Source organism: Ursus americanus, chromosome 7 (assembly GCF_024610735.1).
Source record: "Ursus americanus isolate L20-20 chromosome 7, mUrsAme1.1.p, whole genome shotgun sequence".
In the NCBI taxonomy this organism is placed as follows: domain Eukaryota; kingdom Metazoa; phylum Chordata; class Mammalia; order Carnivora; family Ursidae; genus Ursus; species Ursus americanus.
In genome coordinates, this window is record NC_142133.1 from 60,160,206 (window position 1) to 60,172,712 (window position 12,507).

Here is a 12,507-nt window from a genome sequence, read left to right on the forward strand (position 1 = left end):
AATGATATTATATGTGGTTTCCTGCCTTTAAAAAATATGTACATACATAAAACCTATAGCGGACCTACCTCTCTAGGAAGAGAACAAGAATGCTGTCTGAGTTCAGTTGTCAGAACCGTGAGGATGATTTGCACGTGCCCCTTGACAGCAGGGAAACTCTTTTTCTTCTGTTCCACTTGTTACTTAACTAAGCATAGAGAGAAACCATCCCCCCTATACAGAAGTATAAATAGATAATTCCTCATTCAAGTATGCCCCCCCCTTATCTCTGACAAAATGAGTAACTATTTTAATTCTATAGAACTAGCTGGGAGTGAGATAGTGAGATACGAGGGGATATGCTCTCAAATGTCGACAGGCAATTTGATTCAAGAGTTCCTGAGTGTCTGCCACAGGTCAGGCACCACGCGTGCTAAGCAGTGAGCAAGGTTACAGGGGATGCAAAAAAGGAGGAAGACAGAGTATCAATCAGTGTCCTGTTGCCCTGCTGATGGATTTGAACTTTGGGTGGATTTGATGCTGTAGACAGCAGTAAGCAGTTGAAGCTTGTTGGGATAAGCACCGGGGGTTGTACGTGGGTGATGAATCACTAAATTCTATACCTGAAACTAGCTTGCACTGTATGTTAACTCACTGGAATTTAAATTACAACTCGGAAGGAAAAAAACAGTAAAACCAGATTCATGTTTTGCAAACATCAACTGTTGACAACTGCAAGGAGCAGGGATTGATGGGAGAGGCTGGAGGGAAGTCAGGAGGTTACTGCCACGGTCCAGGTAAGTGATGCTGAGGGACTGGTCCGTAGGAGGGAGGAGCGGGGAGAGCTTTGAAGGACACTGTGGAGGTAGAACTGGCAGGATGTTATGAGCGCCTGGATGAATGGTGAGAAAAATTAAGGTATGATGATGTCAGGATTTCCAGGACTGATGTTTGGCAATTAACGAGTGAACACAGGTTGGAGAAGGAATGGTAAAGAATTTGGTTTTGGATAATTTCGGGCAGATTCCCTTACAAGACACCCTGGGAGAAAGGTTCAATAATAGGCAGCTGGAAATAGGAGTGCGGCCCCAAGGAGAGAGGAGGAGGCAGAAGATATTTACTTGGCAGCGCGTACCATGTAAGTAATAGTTGACTCAGAGAAGAGGATTAAATATCCCCAGAGAAGAATAGAGAGTAAAAAGAGGCCTGAACATGCAACTCCCCAGGACATTATTATTTAAGGAATGGGCAACAGAAAAAGAGTCTGGGAATGAGAAAGAAAAAGACCAGAGCAAGAGGAAGGAGGATATAGGGAAGACGAATGTCCTGAAATCAATCAAAGGCGAAAGAAGGGGGAGGGAAGATGGGAAACCACTGTCAATGGTTTCATGGGGAGCGAGCAGTGATGGCTTTAGCATGTAGGAGCTCACCGTGGACCCAAGGGAAAGGTGCTTCATGCAGGTGAAAGAGCATGAGCCCCGGATCAAAGGGGAGACAGTCCTGTGGAGGCAGGTAGAGCATGGATGTCCCCAGTAAGAATCTGGAGATCAGCGCGGTGACAGAGACCATCCCTGGATGGTGGCACTGCAGGGGACTTTCATTTTTGATCTATTTTTGTATTTGCCGATTTCTGAGAAGAATGCACATTACTTTAATAATGAAAACAAAACAAAGAAATGAAGTGAAAAGGAAGCCAACTTTTAGAAGAATTTGGTGTCATGGGGTCCTCAGCCTTGAGAAGTGGAATGGTGAAGTGGAAAAGATCTCAGAGTTGGGTTCCTGGCTGGTATTAGCCAAAGGGCCCCAAGGAGAACATTTAGAACTTCTCTCTAGGCCTTAGCTTCCTTACACATAAATACAGGAGCTGGGCTTAGAAAACCATGAAGGTGCTTCCTTGTTGTAGAAGCCTAGGCCCTAGCTTGTGACGTGAGCATAAGCTCTCAAATACATTAGCGAAAAATGGTATTTAAGGAAACCCTGAAATGAACTCTGTAAAGAACAATTAAATTATAATGCAAATTATGACTCCAATTTTTTTTTTAATTTCTGATGTTGCTTATTTGCTTTTCTTCAAGTGAGGAACACCTGTCTCGATGATAACATACATCTTTTTGTGTTCTTTTCCTTATACCTTCTGTTTAAAAAATAAAACCCAGTTCCTACCCCAGAGTCTCCTCCGTGCACCAATCAAGACACAGAACAGCATTTAGTGGGTAAGGCCTGAGGACTGCAGTTGCCAAGACTACATATTTACTGCTTCCTTTAGAGTGCCCAAGGACATAAAGTTTTTATTGAACAATTATCACAGGCACTGAGGCTATATTTCATACGCATACCCTCTTATATGTGATGAGTGGCGTGGACATTTTTTAGTTATTTCTGTGGCAGGTGCTTTTAGGCTATGTACAGCAACGTAAATTAGTGGCCAAAGGCCCAGGCAGCGAAAACCATTATGCCAGACCTAAAAAAAATTAGGTGGGAGCCAAGAAGTAGTTTAGAAACAAAAATCCTAGGACATGAAAATTCGAAAGTACCTTACAGGCGACCTGGCACGATATCCTACTGGAAGTGGGTGCCCTTCGACCCATGGGTATCCCACCTGTTCTGGGATACCTCCAGGGAAACACCCACAAATTCACGACTGTGATCTGCTGTCTCTAGTTATCAGACAAATCTGCATACTGATCTGAAGTCTGCCTTCCTGACATCCACGCCTCAGTTCCAGTTCTGTCCTCAGTATGATTCCGAGACAGGTTATTTGCTACTGCTCATTGCTAGAATACCCTCTGTTTGGGGAAACTTCACAGCCAAGTAACCATGTTACAGCCTGTACTGCAAATTCGTTTTTCCTTTCTGAATTACTTTTCAGGAAGGATGAGATCTGAGCTGCTGGACTACCATATACAGAATGCTATTAATCTGAATCCTTGTTAAAAACTTTCACTTAAATTTGGTACACCACGTTTTGTTCTATGTAACAGCAGATCTTTTGACTGGAGTAGGAGACAAACTCTTTTAAGTGGCCACCATTTAACCAACCTGTTGCATTAACCAATGTTCTCTCGCCCTCTGAAAAGCACCGTGGGCAATGTCCACAGCAGGTAGAAAGCTCCCAGCCAGTAGGCTGCTCTCGGGTTGGAGCACACCCTTCTGTTCTCACATGTTGAGCAGGATGCTGACCAAGACTCGGCTGTGTTTATCCTCAAAACTTCTGCGCCAGTGTATTAATTGTTGTAATTACATAACTAAACAGTATACAAATCAATAAAATATGCATTAAGAAGAGTTGTTTTTAGAACAAGTTCAAGGTTTGGAAAGACTAAAGTTGATTCAGTTAAAACAAAGCTATCAAATTAGGTGTGGATAAGACAACTGTAAAAAAAATTGAGAAAAACTATAAAAATCTAGAGGGATTTTACACTCATTTACTTCGCAAAGGCCTTTAAATTCTTACTCCCTTTAAAGTGGGTGGTGTTGATCATGCATCATAGAGTTTATGCAGGACAAGACATGCAGGACTCTAAGAGTGGACTTCTATTCTAAGAAGATTGGCAAATGAGTGTTCCTTTACATGCTTTAAGTTAAAATTTAAATATTTTAAAAGGATACTATCTTTTTTAGGATTTCCAGCTTCAATCACCTTTTTAAATAGCAGATCAATTACTGGCCCTGATGAAGTCGGGGGGAGAAATCTCCTCCCGCAGTGATAGCTGGCCTGTCTCTCAGGACCCTGACAGAGAATTGCTCAGATGAAGATGTCATCATAGACAATCTTAAGACTGCATATCATCAGTTAAAGTTTGCCAAGAACTATGCAAATTGAGGTAGAATAGTCAGAGTTGCCAGGAACTATATAAATTAGTCAGATTATACTGACACGGACCAATAAAAACAACTGGGTATGTACAATAGTTAGCAAAAGCCAGAGAACTATGGGGGGAAATGTGTAAGAAACCATAAATGGAAAGATTAGATATAAAGTTCAGAGGAAAAGAAACTATGGATCCATTGGCAGACAAGATTTATGAAGCTGAGTGTTCAAAATGAAGTTTTTTAAAAAACACAGGGGAGTACTTAGTGAACTCTGACTGGGAGAACTTTCCAGAAAGAGTTAGTCAGTCACTGAGAGAGCAACAACACTAAGGGAGGAAAAAAGCAAAGCAAGTGTGAGGGACTTTGTTACAGAAAAACTTAAAAATAGGAGATGAGGAACAAGGCTTACAAAATGAATCACTGTAAAGTTTTAAGAAGCAGTTGATAATGAATTACTCCAGTTCCCCCAAATGGTTCAGATGGTCTCACGATCCTATTAAGGTACCATTAATCTCTAAAAAAGAAATGAGCAAGTTTAGGATCTCAGACATGCACCTCATTCAAATCTATGTGAAGTGAATGAACCATTCTTCTATGTTGCTAAAACATTCTTCCAAAAAAAAAAAAAAACTAAAAAAAAAAATAGTTAAAAGGTCCACCATTTCAGAACAGATTCTAAAAAGATGGGAAATAGATATCACTTCAGTGTTTGGATTATAGCTTACCTCCTATAGTACTCTGCCATTAACTCTGACATATAGGATTTTTTAAAAATTCATATAATTCTGTGAGGTAAATATAACCTTTCTATTTTATAAGTGAGAAAATAGAACTCATAAAAGGTGAATGATATGCCACACAGCTGGAAAAGAGCAGACCACCATGGTCATTCCAATTTAAAGTATTACAAGAATTTGGAAAACAAAGGAAAAAGCTTACATTTCCATTAATTCCAATAATTATCTTTTTACATGTCTTCTCTTCTTCCTTCCCACCACAGACTGTAATCGTTTGAAGAGCTTGCTTTGTCACTCAACATTGTACCACACATATTTGACTACCTAAACTTCATATGAATCATTAGTGACTGTACGATATTATGATCTGTGAGTGACTTCAGTCAAAATAATACTGTTGGGTGAGGTGCTCCTTGACAGAACCAAAGACAAATAAGAAAAAGATAGTTACTTAACCAATCCTTTTATGGGCCAGCCAGGTTTTTGATTGTGTGCTTGTTTTTGCTATTACAGGAACAAGTGAGATGAAAAGTCTTTTCTCTTTGGCTCATGTGTCACAGTGGTGGTCACTGGAATGCAGAGCAACACCTCCCTCCAAAAACACTTCATCTCGTCCCCCTCACAGACAATGTTTCTGAATTACCGTCTTGTGTAATTCAGCACCCTTCTCCTTTCTATATTTAATAATCAAGAAGAATATGTGTAGGGGAAAATATTTTTACATTTTATTCCCTATTACTTGCAAAGATGGTTATTTCACACAGAATAAGTGCACCCTGTTGAGAAGTAGTGAGAGCTCTCTTAGAAGCATGGATACAATCACCGAGATTGAGCAAGAAAGTCAAATGGCCAATGTTTCATTTTATTTGGCTCTCAAATGACCATTTGGTCTTTTGCTTTCCTTAAAATACAACCAAGCTATAGCTACGTGGCACAAACTAAAAGAGTGATCTGGAAGTTGATTAATTTATCTGGAAAACCATCAGCTCTCCATTTCAATTCGTGCCATGACGACACAGACTAAATCAAATTTTAAACGAATGCAAACACAGCCACTCTCTGGGCCAATTTCTGAAAAAACACCTTAACTCTTCCAAGTGGAAGTCTTTGTAGATCCTGAGAGGCCTATATGTTGCTTTTAATTTAGAGAAGTGTCAAGATACGTTTCTCCAAGGGCCAAGAAAGAAAGATTATGCAACCTAATGAGATGATGCCATATTAAACCCTGAGCTGAGGGCTCTCTGAGTTGTAAGCAATTCCCAGCGAATGTTCTCATCATTTTGGATCCTTTACCCTACACATGGCGTCTCTGGGTTGGAAAGCACGACGGAGGCCATCTAGCTCAAAGAGTCATCACTGACCACATCCTAATTCACTGATAAGGCAGGCTCGGAAAGAGCATGGAAGCTTCCAGAGACAGCAGTGTGCCAGGACACTTGATAATCCCTTACCTCACTCCCAGAGTGTGTGGCTCGAACCTGTGCAGGTACAAGTCCCCAAGAGGAGCCCCAGTGACTTACCTCCCGAGGCCCGGGAACGGCACTGCCCGGTCATGGGGCTGTACTCCTGGGTTTCGTCAGCACACACACAGAGGAATGATCCTTCCACGTTCTCACAGAAGGCTTCACCACACACACCACTGAGCAGCTCACACTCGTTCACATCTGCAAAAGGGAACACAGATGAAGTCAGATGCGTGCCTCCCTCCTGACAGCTGTTTCACCAGCTGTACCAGGGCTAGTGGTGTCTGCTGGTCACAAATGGTCCCCAGTGAGCACTCAAACCCTTCTACTACTTTCTGGGGAAGGGCCTCCTCAAGGCTGGGCTGCACAGTTCTGTTTGTGTAAAAGGACCATGAAAACACAGCTAAGTTTCCACATTCCAATTCCACTTTAGGGAGGGCCCTGGGATGGTACTGCAAGCAGCGTGTGTACACCCTGACCATTTAATTCTCTCTTCCTTGACTTTTTGACATAATGAGGCCTTAAAACATGTGACAGTCCACTCTCACTTTTGCATTCAAGGAAAATTAGCAAAACCTGGCACTTCAGAAACAATAACCTTTCTTACATTCATTACAAAATTGTTTTCAACCTATTCATATACCTGAAAACACAGTTTAGTAGCCAAAACGTCCATACTTTAACAACCAGAAGTGAGGCTGTGTATACCTTTGGGAAATGAAGGAAAGACTCCTGTAAATACTCACCAGGTTACATTAATCATTCACATGAAACAAACTATTCCAGTAACTTATCACTGGCTGAGCCTTTAAAAATTCTGTGGGTGTTTCACAGTGTCATTTCTATTTTGCTAAGTGTTTTTCATCTGTACTTTATACTTAATTAAAACAAAGCCCAGAAATCTACTAATGAGTACATTTTATTCAATACTATGCAAGCACATAGCCCTAAAAAGGGCTAATTCTAATGTTTGACCTTGCCCAATACATGGGTCTCGTCCAAAGAAATTTTATTAAGGAATGCTCAGTTCAGCAAAGTACTTGACTTTACATCTGAAATGCTCATGTATTTTATGCATTAAACATGTACAAACATAAGCTCTTATGAGCGCACTCTGATATGGTTTATACAAAGTTAAATATTTGAGCAATTATCCAAATCATTCAGGGGAAAAAAATCTCATTTTCACCTGCTATCCCCAGTTAATCGGACAAAAAGTTTATGTATCTTGACTTATTTGGATAATTACCTCAGTTTTCCGTTTCACTTTGTATATAAACAGATATAAACTTAATGAGCTGGGTTTTGCTTATGAAAAGGTATTATAACATGAAGGAAAGCAGAGAGTTGGCATATTTAATCAACCCAGACAGTCATAATTTAGACCAGAAAAACTGACTTTAGAAATTTGCCAGTTCACATTTATCAATTTGGTAAATCTCAAAGGGAACTTTCTACTTTCTAACTTGTATTATTTACATGACTCTTGGTATCTCTCCTATGAGAACGAATGTACTCAATCAAAAAGTACTTTCTAGTTCACTTCTGCGGGCCAGGCACTGGGGAAACAATGATGATGCAGGTGGGCCCAACTCCTGCCTTCACAGAGCTTATCGTCGAGCCAGGGAAAACAGCCAGATGACCTCACAGGCCCTAAGTGCTAAGAATGAAAAGTGCAAGGAAAGCATGGAACAGTGGACCTTCAGGGAAGGGGTGGGTTAGGGAAATGATATTGGAGCCAAGTTCCACCTGAAGGATGAGTAGGTGACAAGAAGCAGAGGTGGCAGGGGGCTGGCAGGGGGTTGGGGGGGGCAGGTGCAGGCAGGGTCCAGGTAGAGGAAACAGCGTGGCCAAAGTTTGGTCTCAGGCCTGATTCAACTCTTAAATTCTACAGAACGCCCAGCATGAAGTGCATATAGCAGGCGCTCAGTTTAAATTTTTGAAAGAGTGAATAAACAGATGAAAGGACACCTGTTGAGTTTGGTAAAATGACAACAAATATCCTTCCTCTAAGGGTGGTGTTTTGTGGGCTGAAACAGAGTATCAAGATGGGTCTGATGTGCTCATCTGACTGGTTAGAAGTGAACCTCAATCAGGGGCTCAGGAGCTGATATGGAGTCAGGCGGGACACCTGATAGCTCAACAGGTAACAGTTAAAATCTGCTGTGCACCTACAAGAGGCAAACCGTGAGTCCCAGCCAGGGCAGAGAGACAAAGTTCTCAACCACAGGCTCTTGAGGCCTCGGAGAAGGCAGCTGCAGGCCGTCTACACCCCCAAGTTTGTAAGTACTATAACTGAATCCACTGAAGGTATTCTGGAAGCAGGAGGAGGGATCAGCACCGAGCTGGAGAGAGAAAGATGGAGCAGGGATAGCACCTGGGAGCACGGGGGCAGTCCTCAGGAGGCAGTGGGATGCATCCCTACTCAGGCAAGGGGAGACTGCGAAGATACTTCCAGCAGAAGGAGCAACCAACAGCCAAATCACTGCACAGCTCTGTGAGCAGCCACAAGCAATTTTATGTCCCTGGAGCGTACAAGGTGAAGGAGGTGCTGAGGCTGAGAAGAGGGGACCAGGTCACATGACCTGTTTAATCAAAATATTTAGATAATTTTTATTGCCTGCATTTTAGTGCAAAGGAGACTAAAGCAGGAATTGGAACCAGCAACTATGACATGTTATAGTTGGTATATATGTTAGTATATATGTTAGTATAGAAGTGGTGACTATTCAAGGGGGGGGGGATTTCATCACTAAACCCCCAAATCGATTTTGCTTTCCCTGTTTCATCTGGACGGGAAATGAATTAATGCTTTGAATTGCAAATGTTCAAACTCAGAAGTTACGGACTCCCCCTGAGACGGTGTCTGCTATGAAATGAACAGAGTAAGAGTAAACAAAAAACCTCGTTATCTGGGATGTTGTGAATTTAATAACCTTTCTTCTTTCCCAGTTCATGACTCTCATTGCAAATGTTTCATAATGCATTTAATTTAAAGAAATCACAGCTGATCAGAAAATGAAATATAAAATGTGTTGTCTATAGGAGCATGCGTTGGGCCCTGTTCTAGGACATCTGATGATATTCAAGATGCCTTCCAGCTCCGTCAATCCCAGACAGACTGAAGAAATATAGTTGCACAATCCAAAGCATCATTTTACGGGTGTCATTCCTGGAAAATGAAACTCCTGCCAACACTTTTCCTTAAATGCACTGCCTAAGGAGGTACATCTTGAAGACAGACAAGCCACACCACACACCAGACTATTTCCTGTGCAAGAGGAACGCTGCAGAACGGCTCCGTATCCACAGCTCAGAGTTTAAACAGATGTTCTTTTTTAATATACATGAAATTCAACGTTCTTCTTCTCTATTTCTTAATGTCCTGAATAATCTCAGAAGCCATCTTTCTGCATATCCCCAAACTGTGTGCCAAAAATTGAATGAGGATGAAATTCTATCCAAATTACCTTGCTTACAATCTCTCCTGCTCTTGATAACTCTGATTGCATTTCAATAGGGAGGACGTGAAACATGCTGTGGAAAGAAATCTAAACACTCACCCACACACCCTTGCCCATCCTGTGGGGCCTGAAAGCCCTGATAACAGAGGCAGCGGAAGGAGCCAGCCGTATTGTCACAAAACCCGTGACTGTCACAAACAGTGTTGTTTACACATTCATCAATATCTGCAAAAAAGACATTTAACATCAGACACAAAACACAGACTGACAAACACCAGATATTAATGGATAGACAGAGGTGCTCAACACACCTTGATTAGCATGAGATGATCATGTTTACACAGAATGAACTTCTAAAACATTTTACATATAAATAAAATGTTTTGATGAAAATGCCTTCATAGACAAACGCTGGGCACTGTGAGAAAACATTTACTTTTCCTCAGGAAATGTTTTCGAACAGAAAGAGCTGCTGTAATCGCCACAGTCAGTGTTTTCTGCCTGCTTCCAACCCTTTATTTCCAAGGAGAGTATCTTCTCCTACTGGGGAAACCCATGGAAGTATTTTCACCTTTCTGGATCACGGTCAATGCTCAAAGTTCTTTCTGCAAAGGTGGCTCACTCAACCCTATAGATAACCTTGGGCAAATCTCAACAGCATTCCCGGGGGAGAGGACAGTAGGAGAGGGGGGAGGTGGAGGAGGAGGAGGAGGAGGAGGGAGGAGACAGAGAATCTGATGAGTTCAGCAGCATACCCAGCCAGTCTGACTTATTCACAAGAGAAGACTTCCTGTCACCAAGTTATAGCCACTCAAGGTCCTAAATGTCAGTGCTGCTCCCACTGGTTAGCCAGTGGCCGCCTGGTAAATTCATTGTGTTCTCTATAAACTTGATGATAGTGGTCCTATGCCTTTTTTTCCCAATAAAAATGTTCTCATAAAAGTGATGTCTCGATTATGAAGTCACAAGCAGACTTTTAGATATACTTCTTTATCCTTACAGTGACTAAGTGACTTCGCCTTTTTGTTCCCCTTCCCCTTTCGCTGGTCTCCTGCCACTCTGCACGCTTTCATCTGTCAGATTCTGTCCTCGTTGCCTCTGGATTACATGCTCCCCAAATACAGGTTTTTGGAGAAACAATTAAGAAAATGCAATTACTGCATCCAAATACATGGGAAGATAACAAATTATTTTCAAAAAATGGCAAGTTAAGTAGCCCTTGACAGAATTTAGTTTGGAGGAGTTAATAAAATGGAATTTTCCTCTTCCTCAGTTTTTTTAAAAGTTTTATTTATTTAAGCAATCCCTACACCCAACATGGGGGTCAAACTCACGACCCCAAGGATCAAGAGTCACACGCTCTTGAGCCAGACAGGCAGCCCTGCTCTTTCTAAATTTTTTGATGTCGAGTCAGGAATCTTTCCAGAAGAAAAAGAAGAACACACTGATGATTTGGTAGCTGTCTCAATTCCCTTCCTAATTTTCCAACATAATCAAGCGTAAGTTCAGAGACTGTTGCACTTCTGAATTGTAAACTATGAGTGACTACACCCTTTTCTTACTTTTCTCCACTCAAACAAAACTGCCCCTTTTCCTTTCAAGGCCAGGCTTTTTCCCTCCCAGTCTCTCCTCCCTCGAGTCCTACCCGCTCATCCTTCTCTAGCTTCCTCAGTTACTCTTCCCTTCACTGACTTCAAACATGCTAAAATCTCTTGGAAAAGCATTCACTTCACTATGTCACCTACTGTGCTTTTCCATCCATTCTACTGTTGCAAAATGTCTCAGAAGAACTATCTACAGGCATTGCCTTTGTTCCCCCACGTACCTCATCAGTGAAAAAAATACTAGTAACCATACTATACTAGTAACATTGGTATGTTCCTAAAACTACTGTGAGGACTCAACAAAATCACATGTATAAAGTACTTGAACATTGCCTGGCATGTGACATGGGAAGCCTACAATATGGACCAACCATTAGTATTAGCATTATTCCTTCCCCTGTTCCTTCTTGACTACAAACTCACTTTCTCACTCTTTATTCCATGAAGCTCCTCTGAGAAAGGCCACCAATGGCTGACCTGTTTGTAAATTTGATGATCATTTTCCAGTCAGCCACCATCATCCTTGACCTCCAAGGCGGGCCAACTCCCTCCTTGAACTCTCTCTTTCCACATCCCACGACGGAGTATTATTCTTGTTCGACTTTAAACCATGTTGGCCGGCCCTCATCCTTTTGCAGCCTGAAGATGGGCTCTGCCAGGGCTCGGGCCTCCCTGGGACCTGCTGCTTCCTCAGTGCTGCCCTGTCCCACCCTTTCCAGACAATCTCGACTTCAATTACCACAGTCCTCGGAATGAACCCCAAAGCTTCATGTCCAGCCAGGATCCTTCTTATTCTTAATCATTTCCATTTCATCTTCTGCTCTAATCTCAAACTTATCAAGCATGAAACCAAATTCACTGTATTCTTCCTAAACCACACTTCCTGAGCTTACTGACAAATCTCTCTTATTTCTGTCCTTTTTTGCCTCTCCTACCTCAACTTGAACCAAAAACTCAATGACATTATTTCACATCAGAAAAACTGTCCCCTGCAACATCGAACACAAAGATGACATGCAGTAAATCTGTTCTGATGGATTTCCAATGTCAGCATAAGGCTACAATTTATTTACTGATCACAACCATGAGAGCAGTAACTACATAGGATCGTCAAATCACTTAACACAGGCCACTACTAATTTTAGACTTATGGAAATGGGTATTTGTCTAAGAGATTATTCACTGAGCCACAAGATTTAAAGGCTGGAAAGAAACTCAGAAATGCTTCAAATTACCAATTACATACTGATGATATCCCAGTCTTTCTCAAAGGTTGACCTCTGGCCTTTAAAACCATTTATCTGATACTATGGGACAGGCTCATAATAAATGAACTTACTATCACCCTCCTCCTCACCTCACCTCCATTTCTCCTATATTCTCTTCATCAGAGACTCCAACCAGTCACTGTAGCTAGAAATCTGAGGGCATGCTTCCCTCTCTTCTC

The 12,507-nt window shown here is 41.7% G+C and overlaps 1 protein-coding gene across 7 annotated transcripts in view; it reads right to left on the reverse strand.

The window, feature by feature from the left end:
• LTBP1 (latent transforming growth factor beta binding protein 1) overlaps window positions 1–12,507 on the reverse strand; it is a 403,697-nt gene that overhangs the window by 44,410 nt on the left and 346,780 nt on the right. For 4 of the 7 annotated variants that reach the window (XM_045809101.2, XM_045809099.2, XM_045809103.2 and 1 more), the window contains 2 exons: window positions 9,556–9,681; window positions 6,050–6,193 (listed from right to left, as the gene is read on the reverse strand). In XM_045809101.2, the coding sequence (XP_045665057.2) occupies window positions 6,050–6,193; window positions 9,556–9,681 (270 nt within the window). The remainder of the gene's footprint in view (window positions 1–6,049; window positions 6,194–9,555; window positions 9,682–12,507) is intronic. The other 3 variants (XM_045809100.2, XM_045809104.2, XM_045809105.2) reach the window with 1 other exon arrangement.